The sequence below is a fragment of the Emys orbicularis genome, chromosome 7, assembly GCF_028017835.1.
Source record: "Emys orbicularis isolate rEmyOrb1 chromosome 7, rEmyOrb1.hap1, whole genome shotgun sequence".
Taxonomy (NCBI): Eukaryota; Metazoa; Chordata; order Testudines; family Emydidae; genus Emys; species Emys orbicularis.
The window spans coordinates 77,884,008-77,898,435 of NC_088689.1; the positions used below are offsets into that span (position 1 = coordinate 77,884,008).

Sequence of the window (14,428 nt, forward strand, 5' to 3'; positions counted from 1 at the left end):
GCGTGAAAACTGCCTGTGGCTGCTCTGTGAGCCCTCACTGTAGTTGTTGTGTGTGTAGGATTCCATAGGCAGCAGAGGCCGGGGAAGTAGCAGCAGTGGAGCTCCAATGGAGTCATGCTGTTAGGCAGTCTGGGCCAAATGAGGGCAGAGAGTCCAAGAGCCAGTGCATTTGGGCATGAGATAGAGGCAGATCTGCTGCCTGACCTAATAGAGAAGAGGAACTCTGTAACCGCTCCCCACCCCACCGAGGGAACAATTCCTGAAAGACCACAATCAGGCTGCCATTCTCTGCAATCTTGAGCTCTCACTTACCTTCAGGCAGACGCTGAGCACGGGCCTGCTGTCAAACACCTGCTCGGAGAGAATGAGAGAGCCAGTTTAGCCCCACCGGGATGGGGGAAGGAACAGTGGGAACAAGAGCAAGCAGGTAAACTAGCACTTAGCTGATGGCATCCCCAGTGTTAGGGGTAGCAGTGGGAAGCCAGGCTCAGCTGGAACCCATTCCCCAATCTAAGCAGGGGGGAGGGGAGGTTTGTGTGAATAGTGTGGGGAGCTGGATGCTTATCCATGTGGATAGGAAAGAGCGGGGTGTGCAAGGTTCTGTGGATGTGTAGGGGGTACATCAGTGTGGCAGAAAAGAAGAAGAGAGAATGATATTGTAACCAAACCTAAATAAACTAAATCGTCATTGGATGAAAAGTGCTATCCAAGGGTCAGAAACTGGCTAGGAAATGAAAAGTTTCAGTGGTCAGTTTTCATCATGGTGAAAAGGTTAACATCAGGAGTTCCAAGGTACGGTGCTAAGAGGGATGTTTAATAATCTACAAAGGGACGAGAGTAGGGAGGTGGTGACGTTGGCAGATGACAAAATTATTTAGGCAAGTCTGCAGTTCCTCACAGTTTTCTCCAGTCCTGAGAGACCTAACCCAGCTAGGGGACTGGGCAACAGAACAACATACAAAATTCAGTATTGACAAGTGCAAGGAAATGCACTTTGGAAGGAATAATTTTAAACTACTCATATACCTTGCAGGATTCTAAATTAACCGCATCCATTCTGCTCAATGTGCAACTGCAATCAAAAATCAAACAAAACGTTGGGATGCATAAGGAATGGGACAGAGAATGACTGGCAAGCTTGCAAAGGTTGTAAACTCAACGGCATTTCTGTGTCTGTCAATAACATAATAACTTCTGAATGATGCATTGGCTCAAAATTCCAGGGAACGTTTTAGGAGTCAATGACCAGAACCCTACTGATTTAGGGGAAAACTATAAGGGGAAAAATGGAGGAACACACCACACCCCAGGCATCTGTTTAGCACAGCCACAGCTTCAATTCTCTATCAAACAACTAGTTGATGGTACAACTAACACCAATACCCTTAACTCACCCTCCCAATAGAGTTCAACATGTTGATACACTGACAATTTTATCTCCCAGGCAAATAACAGTGTTGGTGAGGAAGGGGACATGAGGGGACTGGGAGCGTGCACACACAGCCCCTGGCACGGAGGAGAGAATGGAGGAGATGGAATGGGAGCAGACAGAATCTCTGGCAGAGAGGGAGACTGGGGAACCCTGGTATGGGGGAAACACAGAGTGCCTGCCATGGGCGGGCAAGGAGGAAATGGAGGACATGGAGGGAATGCGAGTGCACATAGGGCATCTGGCATGAGGAAGAATGGGGGACTGTTGAAGAAGGGAATGGGGAGCAACAAACCTCTGGCATGGGATGAGTGGGAAATATGGGATGCACAGAACTGTTGGCAGGAGGGAAATTAGGGGGAGTTACAGATAATGTCTGTAATAGAAGGGATGGGATGGGAGGTTGGCACATTGGAGCTTGTGGAGGGGAATGGAGGAAAGCAAGGAGCCCCTGAGGTGTGCAATGCACTCGGCTCACACTAGCTACAAAGTGAGCGAACACTCACACAGAAAATATAACACCACAATTTTATAAACCAATGGTATATCCTCCTCTAGGATGCTAGTTCTGGTCACCCCATCTCAGAACAGAGATAGCAGAATGGGGTTCACAGACAGGAAACAAGAATGATTGGGCAGTATGGAAAGAATCCTCATATGCAGAGAGACTGAAAAGGTATATTAACTGAGTACATGTCACCTCAGGACAGGATACAGAGGTAAAGTTTCTAGACACCATGAATCACATGACATCTGTTAAATACATCAGAAGCAGGAAGCCGGCCAAACAGTCAGTGGGGCCACTAGACGATCGAGGTGGTAAAGGAGCACTCAAGGAAGATAAGGCCATTGCAGAAAAGCTACATGAATTCTTTGCATCAGTCTTCACTGCAGAGGATGAGAGGGAGATTCCCACACCTGAGCCATTCTTTTTTAGGTGAGAAATCTGAGGAACTGCAGAACTAATAAGTGTGCTATGTAACCTATCACTTAAATCAGCATCTGTACCAGATGACTGAAGGGTAGCTAATGAGACATCAATTTTTTGAAAAGGCTCTGGAGGTGATCCTGGCAATTACAGGCCCAGAAGACTAATTTAAGTACCAGGCAAATTGGTTGAAAATATAGTAAAGAACAGAATTAGGAGACATAGATTAACACAATTTGTTGGGGAAGAGTCAACACAGCTTTTGTAAAGGGAAATCATGCCTCACCAATCTATCAGAATACTTTGAAGGGGTCAACAAAGAAGTGGACAAGGGTGATCCAGTGGATACAGTGTACTTGGACTTTCAGAAATCCTTTGACAAGGTCTCCCACCAAAGTCTCTTAAGCAAAGTAAGTAATCATGGGATAAGACGGAAGGTGTCTCATGGATCAGTAACTGGTTAAAAGACAGGAAACAAAGGATAGGATTCAATTATCAGTTTTCAGAATGGAAAGAAGTAAATAATAGTGTCCCCCAAAGATCTGTACTGGGGCCAGTGGTGTTCAACATATTCATAAATGATCTGGAAAAAAGGGTAAACAGTGACGTGCCAACATTTGAAGACAATACAAAATTGCTCAAGACAGTTAAGTCCAAAGCAGACTGAAGAGTTACAAAGGGATCTCCAAAAACCTAGGTGACTTGGCAACAAAATGGCAGACGAAATTCAGTGTTGATAAATGCAAAGCAATGCACTTTGGAAAACATAATTCCAACTATACATTGAATCATAAAAGATTAGAGTTGGAAGAGACCACAGGAGGTCATCTAGTCCAGTGATTCTCAAACTTTTGTACTGGTGACCCCTTTCACATAGCAAGCCTCTGAGTGCGACCCCCCCTTATAAATTAAAAACACTTTTAAATATAATTAACACCATTATTAATGCTGGAGGCAAAGCGGGGTTTGGCGTGGAGGATGACAGCTCGCGACCCCCCACGTAATAACCTCACGACCCCCTGAGGGGTCCCGACCCCCAGTTTGAGAACCCCTGATCTAGTCCAACCCTCTGCTCAAAGCAGGACCAATCCCCAACTAAATCATCCCAGCCAGGACTTTGTCAAGCCAGGCCTTAAAAACCTCTAAGAATGCAGATTCGACCACCTCCCCCAGGTAACCCATTCCAGTGCTTTACCACCCTCCTAATGAAATAGTTTTTCCTAATATCCAACCTAAACCTCCCGCACTGCAACTTGAGACCATTGCTCCTTGTTCTGTCATCTGCCACCACTGAGAACAGCCTAGCTCCATCCTCCTTGGAACCCACCTTCAGGTAGTTGAAGGCTGCTATCAAATCCCCCCTCACTCTTCTCTTCTGCAGACTAAATAAGCCCAGTTGCCTCAGCCTCTTCTCATAAGTCACGTGCCCCAGCCCCCTAATCATTTTCATTGCCCTCCATTGGACTCTCTCCAATTTGTCCTCATCCTTTCTGTACTGGGGGGCCCAAAACTGGATGCAATACTCCAGATGTGTCCTCACCAGTGCCAAATAGAGGGGAATAATCACTTCCCTTGATTTGCTGGCAATGCTCCTACTAATGCAGCTCAATATGCCGTTAGCCTTCTTGGCAACAAGTCCAATACATCCAATCCATACTTTTTTAACTTGCTGGCAAGAATACTGTAGGAGACTGTATCAAAAGCTTTGCTAAAGTCAAGATATATCACGTCCACCGCTTTCCCCATATCCACAGAGCCAGTTATCTCATCATAGAAGGCAATCAGGTTGGTCAGGCATGACTTGCCCTTGGTGAATCCATGTTGACTGTTCCTGATCACCTTCCTCTCCTACAAGTGCTTCAAAATGGATTCCTTGAGGACCTGCTCCATGATTTTTCCAGGGACTGAGGTGAGGCTGACTGTCCCCCGATTCTCCTTCTTCCCTTTTTTAAAGATGGGCACTATATTTGCTTTTTCCCAATTGTCTGGGACCTCCCCCGATCACCATGAGTTTTCAAAAGGTAACGACCAATGGCTCTACAATCACATTAGCCAACTCCCTCAGCACCCTCGGATGCATTAGATCCAGCCCCATGGACTTGTGCATGTCCAACTTTTCTAAATAGTCCTTAACCTGTCCACTGAGGGCTGCTCACCTCCTCCCCATACTGTGTTGCCCAGTGCAGCAGTCTGGGAGCTGACCTTGTCTGTGAAGACCGAGGCAAAAAAATCATTGAGTACTTGAGCTTTTTCCACATCATCTGTCACTAGGTTGTCTCCCCCATTCAGTAAGGGTCCGACACTTTCCCTGACCACCTTCTTGTTGCTAACATACTGTGACAGACCCAGACCAGTGGGGTACAGGAGTCTGGTAGAGGGCAAATATACTGGTCACTGGATGAGTAGTTTTCTGTTCCCTGAGTGACCAGACCTATTGGGATCCAGGAAGTGGGCGGGCAAAGCCCGCCCACTGCTAAAGGATCCCCCCCAGCCTAAGGGGGGGTCCACAGGACCTGGAGACCAAAAAATTACGGGGGACAACTAATAAAAGAACAGGGACAGGAGTGAGGTCAAAGGGTCAAACGAAGCGAACCAGATGGGGACACCAAGCAGAGAACCCCGGACAGCGCCCACTGCTCCTCGAAGGCGTCAAGGGAGCCAGTGGACGCCGCCCAGAGGAACTCTGCCCGGATACGTGAAAGAACGGAGGACCTGAAATACGCCCCACAGTCACAGGAAACTCCATCGGCCAACCTCCTCACTCTGGTTTTATAGATGGCCAGTTTCGCTAGGGCCAGAAGGAGGTTGACCAGGAGGTCCCGCGACTTTGTGGGGCGACGGATAAGGAGTGCATAAATAAAAAGGTGAGGAGAAAAGTGCAACCAAAATATTAACAAAATATCCGTGAGGAGACGGAATAGGGGCTGCAGCCTGGCGCACTCCAGGTAAACATGCGCCAGGGTCTCCCTCACGCCGCAAAAGGGGCAGGTGTCTGGGATAGGGGTAAACCGCGCCAAGTACACGCCCATGCTCACGGCTCCGTGAAGGAGCCGCCAACTGATGTCCCCGGTGGGTTTCGGGATCAGAGCAGAATAAAGGCTGGCCCACCGGGGCTCCTCACCCTCCAGAGGTGGCAGAAGGTCCCGCCACTTCGTATCGGGGCGGGACGCGAGGGTGAGGACATGAAGAACATGGAGCACGAGCGTGTATAGATGTTTCCTTGGCGCGGTCCGGAACAGAACCGGCTGCAGATGGTGCAGCCGGCTCATGGCAAATGGACGGGGAGGGGGCTGGTTGGGTCCACGGGGCAGGGGCCCGATGAAAAAGTCTGGAGGGCTCGGAGTGGAGGGTGGGCGGGGCGTGCCCTCTCGCAGGACCCGGTCGAGATAGTCCCGAGCAGCGGGCGGCAAAGCGGCCCTCACCTCCTGAAGTACGCGCCGGGGAGTACGAGGTCTGGAGAGCCCCATGCGCTGAGCGAGCGTCAGGGGATCCAGCCAGTCTCCCCGGTCGTAGTCTAGGAGGTCTCCGACTTTGGTGACTTCTGCCAGGACCAACCTCTGGCGCACCATGGGGGACTCCGCCACCTGCACACGAAGCTGGGGGTTGTGTAGCAGGGGCTCCGCGAGGAGATCTGCCCCCACGGTGGCCGCCACGGACCTGGTCACTGAAAACAGTTTCCAGGTCCGGAAGAGGTCCTGGTAGAAGACCGGCAGCTCGGAGAGGCCTCGCGGAAGACCTCTCGGATGGAGACAAAGGAGCTGCCGGTCATATCGGAGCCCTCCGAAGCGGCGCAGGAAGGCGTGCGCCAATACGCTCCACGCCGGACTACCTGCACCATAAAGGAGCCTCTGCAGGGCCTGGAGGCGGAAGACGTGGACCTGAGCGTGCAGACACTTCAGGCCCTGCCCTCCCTCCTCCAGGGGTAGATGGAGAATCCCCGCAGAGACCCAGTGCAGTCCTGACCAAAAGAACTCTAGAATCAATGTCCGGAGGGTGGTCAGGAAGCCCGGGGCCTGGACCAGGGTGTTGAGCCGGTACCAGAGCATGGACAGGACTAGTTGATTGAGCACCAGTGCTCTCCCTCGAAGGGAGAGACACCGGAGCAGTCCTGTCCATTTCCGGAGCCGCTCCAACACCCTGCCCTCTAAACCTAGCCAGTTCTCCGGCGGAGACGGATGCGTGGCAGAAAGGTAAACGCCGAGATAGAGCAGCGGACCCGCACTCCACCGGATGGCCTGAAGCGCGGGTGGGAGGGAGCTCGCCTGCCACCCGTCCCCTACCACCAGGCCAGAGCTCTTGACCCAGTTGACCCGGGCGGAGGAGGCCGCCGAATAGATGGTCTGGCAAGCCTCCACCCGCACCAAGTCGCCCGGGTCCTGGACCACGAGGAGCACGTCGTCAGCGTACGCCGACAGGACCAGCCGCAGCTCCGGCTCCCGCAGCACCAACCCTGCCAACCTCCTACGGAGGAGACAGAGGAAGGGCTCGATCGCCAGAGCATACAGCTGGCCCGAGAGGGGGCACCCTTGACGTACTCCTCGCCCGAAGCTGACCGGTTCGGTCAGGGTCCAGTTGAGCCTGACCAAACACTCTGCGGAGGCGTACAGCACCTGGAGAAAACCCACAAACTGGGGCCCGAAGCCAAACGCTCGCAGAGTGCCCAGGAGATACCCGTGGTCCACCCTGTCGAACACCTTCTCCTGATCCAGGGACAGGAGGGCGAACGACAGACCATCCCTACACCCGAGTTCCAAGAGGTCCCGGACTAGATACAAGTTGTCGAAGATGGTGAGGCCCGGGACGGTGTAGGTCTGGTCTGGGTGGATCACGTCCGCCAGCACGGACCCTAACCGCAGCGAGATGGCCTTCACTACGATTTTATAGTCCGTGCTGAGGAGCGAGATGGGACGCCAATTCCGTAAATCGCGGAGGTCCCCCTTCTTCGGCAATAAGGCGAGCACAGCTCGCCTGCATGAAAGAGGGAGGACCCCGCCCTGCAAGGACTCGGCCCAGACGGTGACAAGGTCCGGGCCGAGGACGTCCCAAAACACGCGGTAGAACTCCATGGTCAGCCCGTCCATGCCTGGAGATTTATTGGTGGGCATGCGGCGGCGGGCTTCCGAGAACTCGGCCAGAGTGAGAGGTAGCTCCAGCCGGTCTCGGTCGCCCGCGCTGACCGTCGGGAGTTCATCCCAGAGCATTCTGCAAGCGTTAGGATCGGTCGGATCCGGGGAGAAAAGGCCTGCGTAGAAGGCCCTGGCCCTCCCGCACATTTCCGCCGGATCCGTGAGGGGGGTGCCGTCCTCTGCTAGAAGGCAGGTGACGTGCTTCTTGGCCCCCCTCTTTTTCTCCAGGGCGTAGAAGAAGCGTTAGCCGCGATCCATCTCCCGAAGGAGGCGGATGCGGGATCGAACAAAGGCACCTCGGGCCCGATGGTCCTCGAGGGTCCGGAGCTCTTCCCGCTTCTCCCGGCACGCTCCGCAGAGGGATGGATCACCGGGGCTGGCGGCCAGACGCCTCTCCAGCTCTAAGACCTCCCGTTCCAACTGCCCTATCGCCGCATCCCTCCGTCGGCTGGCGCCCCGGGTGTAGTCACGGCAGAAGAGCCGGGCGCGCACCTTCCCCAGGTCCCACCACCGCCGCGCCGAGGGAAAGGCACGCCGCTGCCCTCGCCAGGCCAGCCAGAACTCCCGGAAGGACGCCACGAAGCCCACATCCTCCAACAAGCTATTATTAAAGTGCCAATAGGCCGGCCCCGGCCTCTCCGCGCAGAGAGAGGCTGTCACGGTGGCTAGATGGTGATCTGAAAAAGGGGCCGACCGGACGCTGGAGGAGTGGGCCCGGGAAAGATGGAAGCGTGACATAGATGCGGTCCAACCGGGAGTGGTACGACCGATGGACCTCCACCCGGACAAAAGTGAATGTCGAAACGTCATCCGGGTGGTGGTCGCGCCAGACGTCCACCAGGGAGTGATGTTCGACGATCTCCCGGAGGACATCCGCGGCGGCCGGGTGCTGCTCGGTCCCCGAGCGGTCCCGTTCCTCAAGGGTGGCGTTAAAGTCCCCACCCAGGACCAGGCACTCGCGAGGATCCAAGGTGCCGAGGAAGGCGGACGCCTGCTGATAAAAACACAACCTCTCCGGGCCCAATGTCGGGGCGTAAACATTGACGAGATTAACCACAAGCCCCTCCATGCGGACCCGGAGGTGCAGCAGGCGGCCTGGCACAGCCTCGGCGACCCCCAGCACCTCGGGCCGTAGGTCGGGGGAGAACAGGGTCGCCACTCCAGCCGTACGAACTGTGAAGTGGCTAAAATAGACCCTGTCCCCCCACTCCAGCCGCCAGCTAGCTTCAGCGGCCGGATCCGTATGGGTCTCCTGCAGGAAAATCACAGAGTACCCCCCCTCCCGAAGGAAGGAGAGCACCTGGCTCCTGCGGAGACCCATCCTACAGCCCCGGGTGTTCAATGTTGCGAAGATGATCGGTGCCGTGAGGAGGGCTGGGGGGGATCCTCGCCGGCAGAAACGCCCACGGCCTCTGTCGGGCCGCGCAACAATCCGTGACCTACCCCGTAGGCGATTAAGGAGTCATGGAAGAGGCGGACCCGTTGGTAGGCCGCGGCGGCCTGCCTCCCGGTCCTCTTACCCTCCCCCATGAGGGCCCTCGCGGCCCGGAGGATCTGATGAAAATCCCCCCATCGCTGGAGTGCAAGCTGTACCTTGTTGCGGGAGCCACGGACGTCCTCAAGGAACTCTCGTAGCTCCTCTCTCAGCGTATGGGGGGGTGGGGTTACCGATCTATGGCTATCCCCCAGCGGGGCCCCTGTCACAGCCTCGTGGCCCACCGAGACGGGCAAGCAGGGGGCAGACCCTCGACGTGGCGTCCGATGGGCCGGCGCCACATGGCCCGCCTCAGACCCTGGCTCAATGGGGGGCGGCGGAGGGAAAATAGCAGCCCCTGGTGGGTCGGGACAGGGAAAAACAAAGGCCGCTTCTTGGGGGTCGTCCTCTGGGATATGGAAGGAGACAGCCCCAGGGGCGGCAATAGCATCACAGGAAGTGGATGGGATAGAGACGGGGTCGGTGTCAGGGGCAGGGTCGGAGTCAGGAATAGGGACAGGGGAAGGGGCGATAGTGGGATCAGGGGCCCCAGCAGCTAGGCTCCTGGGTGGGGGGGGGTGGCACCCTGCAAATGGGCTCAGGGATTTGCGGGGAGGGAGGTGGGCCCTCCGTGATGCCGGGCTCGTGCTCCAAGGCAGATGGTAAGGCCACGGCATCCATAGGTGGAGAATCAACGACGGGGCCCCCACCCAGGAAGGAGGTCGGCTGCCCCTCAGCCACGAGGGAGTCCCCTGGCGACTCGGGTCCCGGTTGCATGGCACTGGCCGTCGCCTCAAGAGGCTCGGCGGCCGCTAGCGGGGTGCCATCTGCAGCCGGGTTGGTGGAAGAGTCCAGGGGCTCCTCGGAGGTGGGAGCGGAAGCAGTGGGTAAGGGGACAGAACATGGGGAAAGGGAGGCTGAGGCAAGGTCGCTCAGATCGAGGCCCGCTGGCAGAGGGTCGTCCTCCCCCTGGGTAACCGGGGTCAGACCCAGGGCCTCGATCTCCTCATAAATGGAGGGGAGATCACCTTCCACCACCCCAGGGCTCTCCCCGCCTGCACCCGAAGTGACGCTCGCCTTGGTGCATGCAGGGGCTTCAGATTGTAAGGGGGCGAGAGGGGCTCCATCCGGGGCTTCCATAGGAAGGGACACCGGAGGAGGAGTAGTGCTTTCCTCCGATGCTGCCACGTCTTCCCTAGCCGGTAATGGTGGACAAAACCCACCCGGGGGCAAAGCGGAAGGCTCAGCATCGGTGCCCCCCTTCCTGGTCTTCCGGGGGGCTACCGCATCAGGTGGGAGGAGCGGAGCTCGAGCCTTCCGCTTGCCCCGCTTCCCCTGTACTAAGGACCAGCCCTCCATGGCATCATCCGGGGTTTGGCTAACAGGGGTCGGGTCAGGGAGCAAGGACGAAGGCTCAGGGACTCGGGGAGGCAATGGTGGGGCAGCATGTAGGAGGGAGGAGCCACCCTGGGGCATGCCCTTTTCTATGCCCGGCGGTATCCCTACCTCACCCTCCTCCACAGGCCCCGCCAGATCGCAGAGCGGGAGGGCCCCGCCTCTGCCGCCATCTGGGCACACTAGGGGAGATACCCCTTGGGCCCGAGCGGGAGCGTTGTTGGGCCGGAAAGGAGGAGGAGGGGCGGCTTCGGGCGCCGGGCAGCCAGGGGCGCCGGCGATGACGGGGCCGGCGCTCTGCCGGGGCTCGGGGGTCCCGGATGCCCCTCCGTGCCGGGCCAAGGGGCAGTCCCTCCGGACGTGCCCCATCGCCCAGCAGAGGTAGCACCGGGCCTCCCCCGTTGAATAATGCACCCGGTAGCGGGCCCCCTGGTAGGGGACCAAAAAGGACCCCTCAAGCGCCTCACCGTCATGTGCCGCCGGCGGCAGTTGTAACTGTACCTGCCGGCGGAACGAGAGGACATGACGGAGGGCGGGGTCTTTGCAGCCCAACGGGAGAGGGCTGACCACAGAGATCGGCCTCCCCAGGGTAGAGAGGGCAGGTAACAGGGCGGCATTAGGAAGGAAGGGAGGGACAGAAGTCAGGACCAGTCGGGCGCCCAGGTCTTCTAGAGGCTCCAGGGGGACGAACACGCCCCCCACCGCCAGGCCCTTCTCCACCACCTCCTGGGCGGCGGCCTCCGATGCTAGGAAGAAGACAACCTTTCCGTACATCTTGGAGGCCACCACAATGGCCGTGGGCCCCACCACCCTCGCCAACGCCCGCACGTAGGTCTCCACGTGGGGCGAGGCGGGTACCAGGAGGCAACGGACGCCGTGCTTCCTAGTCAAGGTGGGGAAGGGGCCCCGGCCACTATAGATGGTAGCAGAGGCGGTGGTTGATTGAGATGATGATGCAGCGGCAGGCGGGGGGGCCGCCGCTACCTGGGCATATGCCCTGGGGGCCAGGGGAGGGACACCTACAGAGCTGGTGGAGGGAACAGCGGGGAGGGATGCCACGGCCGATGTCGGGGCCGTGGCAGTGGGGGCAGCCCCCGCCATGGAGGGCCTGGCCTTCTTGGCGGGGCCTTTACCTTTCTTTGTGTCCTGGCCCTTCCTGCCGGCTGGGGGGGCTCCCCCAGAGTTGGAGGGAGCGAGGGACGTGGCAGCAGCGGAGGTCACCTCGGTATCTGCCGCTGCCGGCGCTCCAGCAGGGGCGTTAGCAGGTGGCACGGCAGCGGCGGTTGAGGTAGAGGCTAGGGGGGACGATGGTGGGGCGGGTGGAGGAGGGGCAGCAGGGTCTGCCCGAGAGGTCCCACTCGCCTCGTCCCCTGCCATAATGAGGACAGGGGCAGAACAAACACCGGAGGGGGCAGGGAGAGGGGAAGCAGGTCAACCACTTCTCCCCGCTAGGCTGCAGGCAGGGGAGGAGGGCGCCAAAAAGGGGTGGGCTGGATGGGAGCGGGACTATCAAGGGCTAGGGGTCAGTCACTGACTCGGGGAGGGTTTCCGGCTCCTCTAGTCGCACCAAGGAAGGGGGAATATAACAGCATTGGGGGGTGCAGTGAGACAAGGTCAAACTAAAACGGGAAGGGGCACAAGCGCAAGGGAGGGGACATGGGCGCACGAGGGGAGGGGCTAATCAATGCAAGGGGACCGCAGGGGAAGGGGAACAATCAGGATGGGAGTGGGGCAGAGGAACCACGGGGTTAGCTTCAGAGGCTGGGGCGGGTCAAACAAACAAAGGCTGCAGAGGGAAAGGGCGGGGCAGGCAAACAAACTGGAGCTAGCAAGGGGCTGGGGCAAGGGGGAGGGGCAAAAGGCAGCAAGGGGCAAATGGGTAGGCAGCAGGGGCAAAGCTGGGGGCTTGCTGCAGGGGGGAGGGGGTCAGTCCAAAAGGGGGGGGAACGTGCACCCACGTGCGCTTGCAATGAAAATAAAGTATTTTAAGGTTGGCTGCTGTTTCAGGCCCAATGGTGGCAACAGGGCATAGCAAGCCTAGGTGAGCAGCTGAAATCCCAGAGGCAGGAGCTCAAGGTAGATGGTAAGTAGCCAGTGGGGGTGGTGGAGGGGGCAACGATGATGGTGGTGGTGGGGACTGGGGGGGGAACACAGATGGACCAGGGGGCAGGCTCCACGCCACACCTCCTGTGTCTCCACAAACACAGTCTAGATCCCCACCACAAGAGTACAGTTCAAAAGTTACTCAGTCCGGGAGGGCCCCCTCCACGGTGGTCTGTAGAATTCCTACGCGCTCCCCCACTGGCAGATGGTCCTCTTCTTCTCCTCAGGGCTCCAGCAGCTCCCCAGCAGCAAACGCAGCAGCTCCAGGCGGCAGTCTGGTGGCCAGCAGGAAGGACCCTTCTCAGGTGGAGGTGGTGGTGGCATCCCCAGCAGTAGGAGCAATGGCTGGGGTCTCTCCCTCCCCTCCTCTGGGGAGTGGGCCAGCAGTCCCCCCCCCCCAGGGGCTGTAGCTGGAGCAGCAGCAACCAAGGGTGTGGGTGGGTCTAGCAGCCAGCCAGCAAGCAGGTAGCAGAGAAAGAGGAGGAGCAGCCCCCTCCCTCCAGGCCAGAGGACTACAGGAGAGTGATCTATTAGTCCCAGGTCAGACAGGGTTTCTATTCCCTGAGTGACCAGAGCAGGGGCTGCACTAGAGTAATCAGGAACCTGCTAGAACCAGTTAAGGCAGGCAGGCTAATTAGGACACCTGGAGCCAATTAAGAAGCTGCTAGAATCAATTAAGGCAGGCTAATCGGGGCACCTGGGTTTTAAAAGGAGCTCACTTCAGTTTGTGGTGCGAGTGTGAGGAGCTGGGAGCAAGAGGCAAGGAGCTGAGAGTGAGAGGGTGTGCTGCTGGAGGACTGAGGAGCACAAGCGTTATCAGACACCAGGAGGAAGGTCCTGTGGTGAGAATAAGGAAGGTGTTTGGAGGAGGCCATGGGGAAGTAGCCCAGGGAGTTGTAGCTGTCATGCAGCTGTTACAGGAGGCACTATAGACAGCTGCAGTCCACAGGGCCCTGGGCTGGAACCCGGAGTAGAGGGCGGGCCTGGGTTCCCCCCAAACCTCCCAATTGACCTGGACTGTGGGTTCTTCCAGAGGGGAAGGTCTCTGGGCTGTTCTCCAACCCTCATGGTGAATCTCTGAGGCAAGAAAATCTGCCAATAAGCGCAGGATCCACCAAGATAGAGGAGGAACTTTGTCACAATACCTGTAGAAACCCTTCTTGTTACCTTTCACATCCCTTGCTAGCTGCAACTCCAATTGTGCTTTGGCCTTCCTGATTACACCCCTGAATGCTCGAGCAATATTTTTATACTCCTCCCTAGTCATCTGTCCAAATTTCCACTTTTTGTAAACTTCCTTTTAGTGTTTAAGCTCACCAAAGATTTTTCTGTTAAGCCAAGCTGGTCGCCTGACATATTTGCTATTCTTTCTGCACATGGTTTGTTCCTGCAACCTCAATAAGGCTTTTTTAAAATACAGCCAGCTCTCCTGGACTCCTTTCCCCCTCATATTAGCCTCCAAGGGGATCCTGCTCATCAGTTCCCTGAGGGAATCAAAGTCTGCTTTTCTGAAGTCCAGGGTCCGTATTCTGCTGCTCTCCTTTCTTCCTTTTGTCAGGATCTTGAACTCGACCATCTCATGGTCACTGCTGCCCAGGTTGCCACCCACTTCTACTTCCCCTAACAATTCTTCTCTGTTTGTGAGCAGCAGATCAAGAGGAGCATGGCCCCTAGTTGGTTCCTCCAGCATTTGCACCAGGGAGTTGTCCCCAACACTCTCCAAAAACTTCCTGGATTGTCTGTGCACTGTTGTATTGCTCTCCCGGCAGATGTCAGGGTGATTGAGGTCCCCCATGAGAATCAGGGTCTGTGATGTGGAAACTTCCGTTAGTTGTCCAAAGAAAGCCTTGTCTACCTCATCCTCCTGGTCTGGTGGACTATAGCAGACGCCCACCACAACATCGCCTTTGTTGCTCTCGCCTCAAAACGTAACCCAAAGACTCTCAACAGGCTTTTCTCCAGTTTTATACTGG

The 14,428-nt window shown here is 56.8% G+C and overlaps 1 protein-coding gene across 1 annotated transcript in view; it reads right to left on the reverse strand.

Annotated features, from left to right (window-relative positions):
* FANCD2 (FA complementation group D2) overlaps window positions 1–14,428 on the reverse strand; it is a 183,633-nt gene that overhangs the window by 15,847 nt on the left and 153,358 nt on the right. The window contains exon 38 of the mRNA XM_065408219.1: window positions 313–351. Coding sequence (XP_065264291.1) covers window positions 313–351 — 39 coding nt within the window. The remainder of the gene's footprint in view (window positions 1–312; window positions 352–14,428) is intronic.